The 14,514-nt window shown below is 41.5% G+C and overlaps 2 protein-coding genes across 8 annotated transcripts in view; one reads left to right on the top strand and one right to left on the bottom strand.

The window, feature by feature from the left end:
* Nucleotides 1–10,764, top strand: part of STAT1 (signal transducer and activator of transcription 1) — a 44,144-nt gene extending 33,380 nt beyond the window's left edge. Inside the window, exons 20-24 of one of the 2 annotated variants that reach the window (XM_073306194.1) lie at nucleotides 1,289–1,428; nucleotides 2,760–2,945; nucleotides 3,606–3,681; nucleotides 4,816–4,918; nucleotides 5,704–10,764. In XM_073306194.1, the coding sequence (XP_073162295.1) occupies nucleotides 1,289–1,428; nucleotides 2,760–2,945; nucleotides 3,606–3,681; nucleotides 4,816–4,918; nucleotides 5,704–5,727 (529 nt within the window). In that variant the 3' untranslated portion in view covers nucleotides 5,728–10,764. The remainder of the gene's footprint in view (nucleotides 1–1,288; nucleotides 1,429–2,759; nucleotides 2,946–3,605; nucleotides 3,682–4,815; nucleotides 4,919–5,703) is intronic. The other variant, XM_073306195.1, reaches the window with a different exon arrangement.
* The window catches only part of GLS (glutaminase), a 165,267-nt gene continuing 160,654 nt past the window's right edge, over nucleotides 9,902–14,514 (bottom strand). For all 6 annotated transcript variants that reach the window (XM_073306201.1, XM_073306196.1, XM_073306202.1 and 3 more), the window contains one exon: nucleotides 9,902–13,414. In XM_073306201.1, coding sequence (XP_073162302.1) covers nucleotides 13,258–13,414 — 157 coding nt within the window. In that variant the 3' untranslated portion in view covers nucleotides 9,902–13,257. The remainder of the gene's footprint in view (nucleotides 13,415–14,514) is intronic.

Genomic DNA, 14,514 nt, shown 5'->3' with positions numbered 1-14,514 from the left:
GCCAAGATACATATTTACCTAGAGTAATGGTGGTTTAATTACATAAATGAGTGTTTGCATAAAGAAAGAACAATGGTTCAGAGGACTTTTGAACTCCTAGATAAATAAAATTGAGTTTAAACATTAATTTAAAGCAAAAAAAAAAAAAATCTCTTGCCTCTCCCTCAAACTCTGATCTACTGGAGAAAACCTGGACAGTATTGCTAAGTGACTGACTGCATCAGAGCTACCTCATCCCCAAGCATGAAAACACAGATATTGCTTATGGATAGAGGTCATTGTCTTGAGAGCAGTTTCTTCCTTCATGTCCCTGTTTGAGACTCTCGTGTCATCTTGATGTTCAGACATCATCCACCTTTTAAGGTCTTCACCATCATGCCCATATAATAGATGTTACCCTGGGATACCACACTGGCCCACTCTGCCCTGTGCAGGTAAATTCAGGCATCACAAGCAGATTAGACACAGCCCTATATGCTCTCCTTAGAGCTCCTTTCCTTCAAGGCCACAAAAGTCACCCCAGATCACTCTGAAGCATTGTCCGACAAAAGATAAACCTTTCCAGAGGGACAAAACATCATAGTACCCTGCATCTGGTAATCATGGTACAAGGAGGGTGAGAAAGTTAAAGTGAGCTACTATCAGAGTGTTTCCAAGCATAAGAGAACATGGCTTAACACACAATGTAATACTGGGGTTGAAATAACCTTGACTGTCAATATCTGATCTGGCAGAGATACACATACTGTCTGGGAAGTGAGCACAAAACCAAAGAATACTGAGAAATCCAAACAATTGTCTGCGATTCCTACAGGAGCATGGGATACTAAAGCAAACACAGGATGTCAAAAAGGAACGCAGTGACAGTTTTCGTTAATACCCACTTAATGCTCTCTTTAAGTTAAAACTGCCGTCTAGGCCCTGGTCTTGCAAACACACATGTGAGTAAGTTGAGTAATTTTACCCATTGAATTGAGACACTGGTTTTGGATAACAAACCAATTTCTGATTTTAGAAAGTGTTGAGACAACAACATTTTATAGCATGTTACACATAGCAAGAGAGAAAAGGCTGAATAGCCACTCTCTGGATAGCTGCTGCTCAAGGACTACTGCACCCAGGAGTGAGAGTGCACATTTTAATTTGTGCATTGATGGTGGTGTTATAGCTGCATGGGATGTTATAAACCAGTTGGAAAAATTCTGCTTTTAGTTACATGAGGTAGCCTAATAATAGGCTTTGGATGTACTTAGAAGTAAATTGTACAATTTTTCTTTTAATATTACAGTTGTATCATGGGTTTTATCAGCAAAGAGAGAGAACGTGCTTTGTTAAAGGACCAAAGGCCAGGGACCTTTTTACTGAGATTTAGTGAAAGTAGCCGAGAAGGAGCCATCACTTTTACCTGGGTAGAGGGATCCCAAAATGGTAAGTAAATACAGAGAATAACTTGGGTTTCTACCTACATTTTAAAACCAAAGTTAAAAATCCTTGGAGCCCTCTGTCTCCCTTACACAGACTGGCAATAACATGAAATTAACAATCCTCCCCACTAAGAGCCAGAGTACTACCACTAGTACAATATTCCAACAACAGTCTGGTAGGCTGCTTCAGTTACTTCCGTGGGGACAGGGGCATTTCCAGGGGAGTCAGTTTGGCCTATAAAGTTGTGGAGGACAAATCCCCAAGGTTCCCCCAGTATCATTCCCCCCTACAGGTCTCCTCCATCCCAACATGTCCCAGTACATATCCTTCATGCCCACCCCCACCCCAAGGTGCCCCCAGCTCTCACCTGCATCTGCCCCAAGTTCCTCCATCCCCAAGGTGCTGCAGCTGCTGCCCTTCCCCCCCGAGCCAGAGATCCCTCTTTTGACCCTGTAACTCCCCCTCCACCTGCTCTCAGCAGCTCCCCTGCACCTGTCTCCAGAGAGGGGGAGAGAAGACTCTGTGGGGGATGGGCAACTGGAACTCCTCTGCAGTCAGCTCAGCTCCCTGCCTGGCCAGCTTCTTCCTGCTAGGCTCAGACCCAGGCTGGCTGGGGAGGGGCCTGGGCGGGGCAGGGACTGCACTGACTGCGAAGGAGAGGCTCCCTGCATCTTCCAGCTTATGCTGTAAGGAGATAGATCGCCCCTAGCTGGCAGGAGGCTGCAGCTGCTGATGGAGCCCAGCTACTAAACAGCCTAGGAGAATCTGCTGCTGCTGAAAGCTGCTGCCTCACCCATTGTCTTTCCTTCTCTGCAGCCTTCCTGCTCCTGCCTTTGCCAGTCAGAGGCTGAGGGGGAGACAGACAGTGTTGTCCCGAATCCAAACTTTCAGCTTGCAGGGGGACCATACCTTGCTCACCCCCATAATAAAACAGCCATGGTTGTTTGGGTCAAATCAGGTAGCAGGTGATGTGATCTGAATTTTATCAGAAGAGGCTGAAAAGGGCCAGTCTTGTAAATTTCAGCATGTTTTAATTTAAATATATGATTACAGCCCGTTTCCAGAGGTGAACACAAGTCACCCCAGTCACTCTGAATAAAATATGTGAAAAGAACTGTTCTCACATATATTAGGTCATACTTTCCTCTGCATGGAGCAGTATTTGCTTTGGAAATAAAAACTAAATTGTGACAGTGCAAATTAGATTTCATTCTGTAAGTCCCTTCCTTCACTTGATCCTCTCTGAATACGTAAGCTCAGCTGTGTTTTTCTGTATACTTTTAACCAGGCTTTTGGCACCATCTCTAGGATTCATGTCCTTCTTTATTCACTAGAACCTCAGTTCCATTCGGTAGAACCTTACACCAAGAAGGAGCTCTCAGCTGTTACTTTCCCTGATATTATTCGCAACTACAAAGTGATGGCGGCCGAAAATATTCCTGAAAATCCACTGAGCTATCTGTACCCAAATATTCCCAAAGACAATGCCTTTGGGAAATACTACTCCAGACCCAAGGAGAGTAAGTGCTACCAGCATTTCATTTGCAGAAGTATTTTGAGGTATTTGTTTGTCATTGAAATGTTGGACTACCAGATAATAGCTATGATATACAATTAAATGACGGTAGTTGAACCAGACCTGCTGAATTCTTCCCATCTAAAATGTGAGCAGTTGTATCTGAACTGTTCAACGGGTGAAAAAGAAGTGAGGTAGTAGAGGGGCTGTCAGTGGGAAATCTGATCAAATTGAAAAATGTGTACGTGGCAGTTTCAGGCCATACAACTGCCCCAGAGTCTGCCTGCCATATTTTGTGGTTTTACAACCTTATGTCCCCACTAGCAATTAGATCCACGTAACTGGACGCTGGCACTTGTGTGGCGCTGCATTGACTTCAGGGGGTAGAAGCTGCTGCGTGAATGGATCAGGGCCATATTTTCCTTTTTTTCCTCCCTCCGTCATGCTATGTGGGAAAAGTCACACAAGCCGGGGGAACTGACTTGACACAGTCTTCTTTAATGCACAATGGAAACCAAGTGGAAATACAGCCTTAGTTGTTGTAACAGTAGCCGGTAAAACGTTTTCAGGAAGAAATGCAGTTTTTGACACTGCTCCTTTAATTCATATAAAAGATTTTTCTCAAAGTAAACATTTGCTAAGCATTGGTGTATTTTATTTTTAGCCTCTGAGCCTATGGATTTAGATGGCCCCAAAGGGAATGGATACATCAAGACTGAATTAATCTCTGTATCTGAAGTGTAAGTTTGCCCAGAACAGCTGGATTTCTAAAAATGGGATAGTATTTGAAGCTACTAAAAATGTTGTGTATTTTAGGAGTGTTAAAGATGTATATGGTTTGGCATTAGATCTCTCCCCTGCTTTGCTAAGCCCACTGGGTAGGAAGACACCACAATACACATAATAGAACAGAAAAAAGGCTACTATATTAAAGTACAAAATGTAGACATATTTGGGCAATTTACAGCTGTTTCCCATACTTGATTTTTCATAAAAATTAGCTACCTCCATTTTCTTTGGCCAAACATGACCTATCCTGGCTTGACTGTAGCAGATCAGTGCGTCTTCCCACCCACCCACCTCTGATTTCAGTTATTAAAACCACTCTGGCATTGCAGAGTGTGAAACCTCGTGTCTCAGCGATGCAGTTCAGAACTGGCCGGGCTTTCTAAGTAGAACACTCTAGCTTGTGGGACATCCTGCTGCTGGTGACCTACTAAAGTCAGAGTGGTTGATCTTGCAGGGTATGGCTACACAGGGATAAAAGATCCATGGCACGGCTGTGGCTGGCCCAGGTCAGCTGACTTTGGCTCACAGGACTAAAAATTGCTGGATTCTTGTAGATTCTTGGGCTTGGGCTGGAACCTGAGCTCTGGACCCTGCATCCTTGCAGGATCTACACAGCAATTTTTCAGCCTCGCAGCCTGAGTCAACTGACCTAGACCAGCCCTGGGTTTTTTATCCCTGTGTAGATGTAGCGGTAATAGGATCCATGGGCATAGGCGTTTGCACCCATCCCGAGACTTCAGGTACTGCGTATGGGGCCCAGGAGCTCCCTGTAATGGGTTCTCTTGCTGAAGACAGTATCTTCCCCACAGCTCACATTTGTTCAGACTGCGTAAGTAACATTACTGCAGAATGAGTAAGATGTAACTTTGATGAGTCACCCATCTCAGTGACATCTACCTACTTGTTGCCTTTTAAACTGAATGAGAGGCAGCCAGATGCCATGGTGAGGGGCACATGCTACTAAAAATCAAATAGAGTGAAAAGAGTTTGAAATGGGAAATGAATTGACTTCAAGGGTGCTGTTTTTTCATTGGAATTAATGTTAATACGCTGAAGGTTTGTCCCTTCTCTTCTCCCCATGTCAGCCACCCTTCCAGACTCCAGACCACAGAAAACCTCTTACCCATGTCTCCTGAAGATTTTGATGAGGTGTCTCGAATGGTGAGCCCTGCAGAAATTGACACTGTGGTATGGTGTTTTTTTGGGGGTTTTTTTGGCCAGGGTGGGGGAGGTGAAGGGGAAGAGAGCGGGGGTGGACATGGAATTTGCTTTTAAAAGGCTTTTATCCTGCCATTGAATATTTCATATTTTAAAAATACTGTGATTTGAACACAAACTGGCTTTCCAGAACAACTTACCACCTTTAGTTGGAAATGCAAATGCATTTCCTTTGCGGGCTGGAGCTACTTTGCTTCATTTTAACCTATTTCTCCCCTCTTTGGACTCCAGGACAGTGGCTCTCTTTATATGCTATGTCCTGGAGGAAGGCTAGGTAAGACTGTGGAGGAAACACAATAGGAAAAGTTACTATACAAACAGCAGTAAGGTGATTCATCTAGCTATGAATAGATTTGGCCAGTTAGCACTGTCATATTATCTGGCTTAACAGTGGAACAAAGTTGGCAAAATACAATTTTCTTGTTCTCACAGTAAGTTGAATTGAGAGATCTGAATTTGCCTGTGGCAATCTGAAAAGATGACATAGTCTTGGTTGGTTTAGCAAATAGCACTGGGTTCTGAAAACCCTGGGTAACACTTTTTGAATATTACTTAATAATTCTGCTGTCAGAGTTCAAGCCCCCATTAATAATAGATAGCAGCACATCAGTCTCAGTGCCTTTACTGTGTAACCCCCTGAAAAATACTACTACAATGCATGGTAAAATGTAAGTGTAAAAGAGTATTTTAGTATAATTCTTTGCTGTGGTTTGTTTTAGGATAGATTTTAATCAACATGTGCTCTTTCTTTACAGATGTGTTCAGCCTATCCGACTTAAGTGTTATTGGTCTCTCTGCTATACTGTTTGCACATGTCCATCCTTAAGTAGCTTGCATTTTTCTGCTTCCGAGCCTGCAGAGGTATGCATCAAGGCTGTGTGTAGTCTGTGGCAAGCTTTCCCTACATTCTGAAGAAAGCCCTTGGATGGTGTGGCACACCAATGCATCAGACTGGACCTTCAGTTAAATTAAGGAATTGAGGTTCTTAATGAATTCAGTGTGAAAATCATAATACCCAGAGTAACCTGTATGTTACTGATTGTGATATGACATTCGTTTAATTGTAATTTTCAATGAGCTAGAGAATTTTCTGTCACCGCTGTGAAACTCCAGCACAGAAGGTGGAGGGGAAAAGCTGGAAATCTTAGCAACAGCGTGGGGGAACAGTGAGGGCTTTTGGCTGGGACAGCAGCGTGGGATTATGGGAGAAGCCCGTGTTTCTACTAAATTTATCTTAAATGAAATAGTTATGTTGACATTTACAATGTTGTCTTTAGGTTTTAAAGTAAGTCACCTCTGAGATTGGTTCCAGGCTGCCTGCATACACAGGCAGACAATACAGCTTCAGTTTGCACTTTGCTCACATTTGGCTTTCTTCTGCAATGAGGAGGCCTGGAATATTTTCTTTTAAATGAAAGCTTAGATACTTTCTCAAAGGATACAGCCACAAACTGCACTGACCTGTGTTTACTTCTGCTCTGCTAAATCAGTGGCATATGCTTCATTGTAAAAATAAACTAGCATGTTATTATGGTAAGAGTGAAATCCAAAACTGTGACTGTAGCGCTCATTGAGAAAAGAAACACCAATTGAATAGGATGTTTCACAAAATCTTTCATGGAGAAAATTCCCAAAGGTATCATGTCACCCCAGAGAACAGTGTTTGAGCACGCGCTGCATATTCTGCTTTCTGTTATGGCATAAAGGAATTGAAAGCTAGACACTGTAGAATTACACCCAGTCCCTTCCTGAAGTACAGTTCAATAAAATCTGTGTGAGGCAGCAGAGAGATGTTTTCTCAGAGGATCCTTAATACAAGCACTGCCCTCCATCCAACCATCCTTGTAAGCTGACTGCAAAGTCACCATAGACTACCCCTTGACCGGTAGTTACTTGTGGAGGTGGAAGTGCTTTGACACTGTCAGAGTTATTAATCATTGTCTACCATGAAAATATATGTATCCACAAAGCACATAAAAGTTTAATTTTAAGTAACCAAAACTAAAATAAATTAAGAGTAGGGCTCCTTCATTGTGACACACCTGCCATCCAAACAAAGAGAAATATTCTAACCTTGCTACTGGCAAGGGGCTTAAGCCTGAAAAGTAAGTTGAGAATTGAGGGGGAAAAAAAAGAAAAAATCCTCAAGAAATGCAAACTTGCCAAACCGATAGATGGCATCTCTTGGCCTGTCAGATTGCAGCTATTTTTATAGTTCACAGTTTAGCCAGGAACTGTTGGAATGGAGAAGTCCATGTTGTCCACTGAGGGCTTGATCTTGCACCATTCATGTCAATGGGAGTTTTCTATTGACTTGAATGGGAGTAGGCTCAAGCCCATCCAGAGCATAACTGTGTCTTGCTTTCCTCTTTGTAGCAGCAAACAGAAGCATTCCTAGCACGTCACTCCACTAGTGAAAGTAGCACGGTTACCTTAGTTGAAAAATAAACTAGTTTTAGGCCTCCAAGGGTGTGGCTTTGCTACAGTAAGAAACCTGAGTATCTGCAGTGCAATTCAGCAGTCCCTTAGCCCAGGCCTGCTACAGGTTTTTAATTGCAGCATCGACATATCCTAAGGGGCTTGACTGCAGCACAGCCCCACTGAAGTCAGTGGAGCTATGCGGATATGCACTAGCTGCAGGCCTTGCTGCTTTACACGTTTGTACTGCCCGCACTAATTTTGACTGTAATCTCTTTGGGGGGACACTTTTCCTGTAGCATAGCACTATTAACTAAGTCACATTTTAGAAGACTTCTCATTTTTACTATTGCTTATTTGAAAGAGGGCATAGTCTCTGCATAGACACACAGCTTCATTAATAGCAGTAGGATAAAGAAAGATGAATTACAATCGACTCTGTGTTAAGTCAGTGCTTACAGCCCACGGAAGCATTGGTACTTGGAGGAAAGAGGCAGTCTGCTAATAGCAGAGGAGCAGATTTGTTCTCAATACACTGGAGGCTAATTAAGCCACAGTTCCCTAATGAGGGTGGCCTCTTGAAATTCAATGAATTCTGTGCAAGTCTCACCATGAACTCATAACTCCTCATGAAACTGAAAATCACTAATTCTCTTGCCTCAGTGTTCCAACAGCCGCAGTGCTTTGGCTCTCAGCAGCTTGCGAGTTTAGCGTTTTGCTAGTTAGTTTATAAGGGATGGGGAAGTTACATTTCCACCATTCAGATAGGTTAAAAAACAATCAGCTGCTTGAGCCTGCTTCATGAAAAGGAAGTGGTAAATCCATTTAGTACATTGTGCCTGTAAAGACTAGCATGTTGCCTGCAAGGAGGACCCTTGCAGTCCTAGGATTCCATGCCAGTGTTGAATCGATCTGAGAGTATTTGCTTAGGTGGCAAAATAGTGCCAGTTTGCCTTATTTTTATATCGCTAACAAAAAAAATCAATGACCACAAATGCAAAATATATCAACAGGTTAATTTTATTACCGTTCTCATTAGAGTAGCTATGTGCACATATATATTTATCAAGTGAAATGAAGTGGGTGTTCCTAAGAATTGTGATGTGTTAATCTGTAGATGGTGCTTATAATACCTTCCCTTCTGAATTCAAGTTACATCTGAAAGTCAAATTTTCTCATGAGTCCAGTAGATGTACAGTAGCTAGCTTCATGTAATTTTTGCATGGATGATAGTTATAAAAAGAAGTTTTACAATACCAGAACTATTCTTTTCCAGGTTAAAAAATTGAAGCGTCACTTAGCAATTGTTTTATGGTTACTAATGAGATCATGTTTCTCTGAGACTGGTGAGATTTAATTGAATTTTTGACATAACAGAGGCCTCAATTTGATTGTAAGCCCACTGGGGCAGTTTCATCTCTATATGGTTGTCAGTTATTTCTATGGCTAGAGAATTAGCCATATGTTCTACTAGGCTCTGGGCAAACAAGTAATCTAGCAAAGTGGCAGTCTGGCTAGTCAAGGCATTATTTGTTGCTAATTATTTCACAGTGCCATCAGTGTGCTATGCTGCTGCTCCTCACAGTACAGAACAAGTGACATTGTCCTTGCCCCAAGTCACTTACAAGCTTATATAAACTTGACACAACAAGGAGTAAAATAATGCGGTGGGGGGAGGGAGGGAGACAGACAGAGGCAACCCCTTAAGAATGTGGATAGCCCAGCTGGGGCTCATGGTTCATACATGGCATGGTCACGTAAGAAAAGGTTTTTTTAGGGCTGTCAAGCACTCCATAAGGCCATCTACAACATGTTGAAACCATGAAATCAGCAACAATGTATGTCTCCACTCCTGGCTGCAATATGAGACCTATTTAGTATAGGGCTGGGTGATGTTGATTTTCAGTAGAATCCCTTAATTGCTTCCACAATTTTCTGTTGCCGTCTGAGGCTGGAATTTGTGAGGAACCTTCAGGAGCAAAATGATGCATGTATATCCCTATTTCACCCTCTGTGGTACTCAACTATTTCAATAGCCAGACCATCCCAACTAATTCCTAACTCAGCAGATTCAGAGACCTTTACTTCCCCATCCCAGCGACAGCCTCTATTCCTAAAGAATAGATGTTGGAGACCTCCAGCACTTCAAAAAGATATGAACACTAGGGTCATCTTCTTGTTAGAATGCCCACAGCAGGTTGGGTATTCCGTTGTAGCATCATTTCTCCATCACCAACTGGACACCTGTATTGGGTGAGGGAAAGCCAATGAGCTCCTGTTTGCTATATCAAGCTTTTAGATTTAAAACTACAGTATTCACTGGCCACGAGATGGAGCCTCCTGATGATTTGATGCTACAATTAAAGCTTGTCACAAGGCCTTCCCAATGCAAAAGTAGCCTCGAGACTGGAGGATATCAAAGCAGCCTAAATTGGAGGGCTCCACAAAGTCCACTCTCTTTGGCTACTTCAGTTGGGATGGTATTAGAGGTGGGTAAACGATGTAGCTAACCAATAAAAGAACCCCTCAAACATCTGTTTTTTGGTATTCCTGTTTAATTGTGCTGTAAAAAGCAACAATACCTGGATTTTATTCATTAAAATAAATCTCTTTCATTTTCAGAACCAGTACAGCTCAAGTATTTTTAAATTTAGATTTACTTACGGGAAATTGCTGAAAGCAAATACATTCATCACTGTCTATTCCCCACAGTAAGGAATCTATAATGTCACACCAATCTGTCACAATTGCTGATCCTACAGCATCAAAAAAAACACTCATTGACATTCTAGCTCAGTAGCTAAAAAGTTATCAGCCCAGTACATCACATTTTTCACAAAAAGATGGGATAATTAACACTAAGACCAGCACAATATTTCTGTGTATAAAGCATTAAGTTAGCATAACCATTTCTAGCTGCTGTGATACATAAGAAACACATATATGACAGAACACAGAAAACTCTTTGGAGCATAAGGATGTCAGCATTTGATAACACAACAAAAGCCATTTAAATTAGAATCTACATGTCAGTGCCAGCAATGATGAGCAGCCAAACCAGTGAACTACATATATTTATAAATAAATTGCATATATAAATAAATGCACTGCTTCCACTGGGCACAAATCTTTGCAAAATAATATCTCCTGGTACAATGAGAAAATGCTAAAACTATCCTGGCGAAAATGCGTTTGTGCCTAAATTCTAGCTAAAAGCTCTTAATAGGGTGGAGGAAAACGTTAGGTGCAGGGACAGCCATAATCTCTAAACTATTTAATTAAAATGCCTTTATCTTCTCAATACATGTACCTGCCTTTTGGAAATGTTAGTGTTTGAGCAAAGTAAACCTGATTTATTTCAATTACATCAAAATAAATCACTGACATTTTTTCTGAGACAGCAGAGGATACATTTTCTTAGCAAACCAGAGAGCTATACATAGAAATCTGATCAGTTAACAAACAGAATGGGTCTCATAGTCTGGGACTAATCAGTACCCCCAGAGCCCAACCTGAGAAATTTGACTCCCATAGGATCAATTTGGTAGGTCTAAGAATACTATAGAAGAAGACATGGGATTTAGTTTGCCTGGTTTTATCCTCTGTAGGAGTGCAGCAGAGCCAGGGCCTTGTGCTCTCAACAGTGACCCATCTGGCCAAGAAGGGTTCAAAGGGAATCCCATCCAGTTTTTGGTTAAGGAGGAGGGTGGCTGTGACACAAGGCATGAAAGGAGAGGGTTAAAAAAGCATGAGGCCTTCGGGTGAATAACTGACTTGAGGCAAAAAACCAGCTTGAGAGCAGTAATATCAGATCTGGGGGGGGGGGGGGGGGGGGAGGAGGAGAGAGAGATGGATGCCAGGCAAGAATTTTTACCAATCAGATTTCAGGGGTTTAGGCTTTCAAACTACTACAAGACAGCATCTTTATTATGAGATAGGCCACTGCTTGTGCTGAATATCAAGTGCCTCCATTTGATTTCTCTTTCTTAGGGGAGGCGATGTGCATGGTGGCTAGAGCACTGGAGAGGGATGCAGGAGACAAGGGTTCCATACCTTGACTCTGCCACTGACTTGCTGGGTGACTTCTCCATGCTTCAGTTTCACCATCTGTAAAGTGGGCATCTGGAGATCTAGGGATGAATTATTATTACTGGCATATCTTTGAGATGTGTGCAGTTCCCACAAATGGTCTCATTTCCCATCCACTGTCTGAGTCTTGACTATCACCTACTTCCAACAAATGTGAAATGGATACTCCTACAGAAGATTTTTTTTTTTTTTTAAAGGTGACTTCATTCATACTGTAGTGTCAGGAATCAGACATATTGTTGCATTGGGCAAGAAGCTGATGTAGTGTAAAGGTCCCCAAAATAGAACAAATATTTGGATTTAGATTTCTAACAACTGGCGTATGTAGGGCACAGACTACCATGTGAAGAGTGCAAATGCGACAGTTCACACACAAATGAACTGCTTGATTTGTGGTCCTGTTTCTGATTTCTTACTTGTTTTACACCAGTGTAACTTCAGAAGCTTCAACAAAACTATTTGAGGATTTATGCCAGCATAAGAAGAGAGTTAGACCCACAGTTTGGCATATCCACAACCTTGCTCATGCTTTGATTAGCTTTATGCTTCTCTAAGTTGTTTCATGCCATCAGTGTTTTTTATTGTGAGCCTAACTCATTTCAAACATTTGGTTTAGTATTTTGCCTTTCATATACTTACATCCCCCGAAAAGGTTTTTGGTGCAGTTGCAGCTAAAGACAAAACATAAGACTGAGATGAATTATTTTGCAGCCTACAAGTCCCCCCATGATGCACGTATGCCTGTCAGGAACAAATGCATTCTGTGGAAGCACCTGCTTTTCCCAACTAAGGGAAAAGCACTTCAGCAGCTGAATATGGAAGAGAGAGGCTAGACAAAGGGCATTTGAAAGAAACAGCTCAAAAAAACCATCAAACAAGTGATATTCCTCTATGCCATTTGGTCATCAAACCAACCTTAAAACAGATTCCCTGAAAAAATCATCTCTAAGAACAATTAGCTCAGACCATTGACAAATGTCACCAATATATTATTTTGAGATTTATACTATGTAAACAACCGGTCAAGATGGCGCACGCCTTAATCCTAGCTACATGGGAGGCTGAAGCTGGTGGATCGCTTGAGCTCAGGGGTTCTGGGCTGCGGTGTGCTATGCTCATCGGGCGTCTGGTGCTACTGACAAACCTGGCCAACAGGTGGCTGAAGGACTGACCAGAACAATATGAACAATGCGTTGCGATCGGCAACCGATCGATGTAGGTGACAAGGTGATGATGTAAACAAGGTTGCATGGGAAATTATTTAGGGGGAAAAAAAGGTAAGTGCAGATCCTTGTTCAACGCACCCATGCTAAATCTACACCAGCATCCTCAACTCCTGAAATCTAGCAAAACCACAGTGACACTTGCACATGGCAACAGCATGGTTCCACTTAACCACACTGTAAGAGATTTGTTTAAAAATGCAAATTCAGCAGAAAAATTCCTGACCACGGTTTGAAGATATACATAGAACACAAAAATAAATTAAGTAGTGCACAGTCAAGCCATAAACAGCTAATACTTCTTTTACATCAATTATACGCAACACAAGGTAATATTGCTCACATTACAGAGGGAGACTCTCGGGGGGGGCAGGGGGTTGTTTGGGGTGTTTGTTTGTTTTTTGGAGCGATTAGGTTTGTCTGCTGCGTATCATGAAGAAAACTCCTGTAACACTGAAATAAATGAAATATTCTGTAAAATATACACCACTGTCAGACAGAAATACACACGCTCTTCATACTCATTTTCCACAAAAGCATAGGTAAGTGAGTTGACTCTTGGGATCTAGCTGAAGATGGTTAGAGTAAGCCATCTAGATTTTTATGAACTGTTTGATTTTCCTTTCCATTGCTGGAATCCTCTGGAGGTGTGTACTGGATCTGGAATTCTTGAAGAATTTTAAATACATCATGGTGTCCAAAATGTAAAGCTTCATCCATAGGAGTGTTATTCCATCTGAAACAGGGAGCACAATATTTCCAAAATCAGTAAGCAAGTAAATCCACCACTATGAATTCCATTATACTTTGATGTTTGAGACAACAATTGCCCGTACAGTATCTACTAAGCTCAGGGAGTACGTAAGTACCTTCAGTGAATTGGACTGTGGGTCACAACCTTTTTTGACAACAGATGTTTTCACAACTTTTTACCCCTTCAGTATCAAAATAACTAATGGAGAATGAATGGGATTCCATTCCTTCTTATGCTTCAGTATAATTGTTTAATAAAGTTCAGCTCAACCAGTCACATATCCGTGTAACACCACTGTCTTCAGTGTGAATTCACAGGTGTCACCAAGGACAAAATCTGGCATGAAGAACTTTTATTACCAGGGATTCAGAGTCCAAGGTCAGAAGGGACCACTGTAACCTTCTATACAACACAGGCCATAAAACTTCCCCAACATAATTCCTAGATGATCTCTTCTAGAAAAACATCCAATCTTAATTTAAAAAATGGTCAGTGATGTAGAATCCACCATGACCATTGGTAATACATAAAGGAAGAACCCAACTTGATCTTCAGCCCACAGGCTGATTGTGCACGGTTAGTCACTGGAAACAAAATCTTTTTACTTGAAAGTGTGAAAACTGAACACATTTGATATGGAAATCACTAAAAGACGATAAAAACTGATTTTTTTCAGTCATTTTTCACATCAGAACTGCACTTTAATGGATAGCGTCAGACTAAACAAAACATAGCTAAACACACATACAAGCGTAACTGCTGCTATTTTCACATCATCCACACTAAACCCTCTCAAATGTAACAACAATATGCAAAGGCTATTGCATACAATTGTATATTTTCCCCTCTTAAACAGGAGAGTAAGAGATATCTAAATATAGTATTTCAACAAAGCCAATGTAAAGTATTTATTTTTTGCCTTCCTTTCACCAAGTAAATCAACCCCAGAAACGTGCCTCAGATTATTGGTACTGAAGTGTTTTCCTAGTGTTGATCTTTGACGTCCTTTTAGTACAGGACAAACTCTTCCCCTGAGGGGTTTTAATGGAAAAGCTGGTAGTTAGAGCAGGTGTAAACACAAT

Source organism: Lepidochelys kempii, chromosome 11 (assembly GCF_965140265.1).
Source record: "Lepidochelys kempii isolate rLepKem1 chromosome 11, rLepKem1.hap2, whole genome shotgun sequence".
In the NCBI taxonomy this organism is placed as follows: Eukaryota; Metazoa; Chordata; order Testudines; family Cheloniidae; genus Lepidochelys; species Lepidochelys kempii.
The sequence above is the reverse complement of the archived record's forward strand: the minus strand, read 5'-3'. Positions and strand labels throughout refer to the sequence as shown.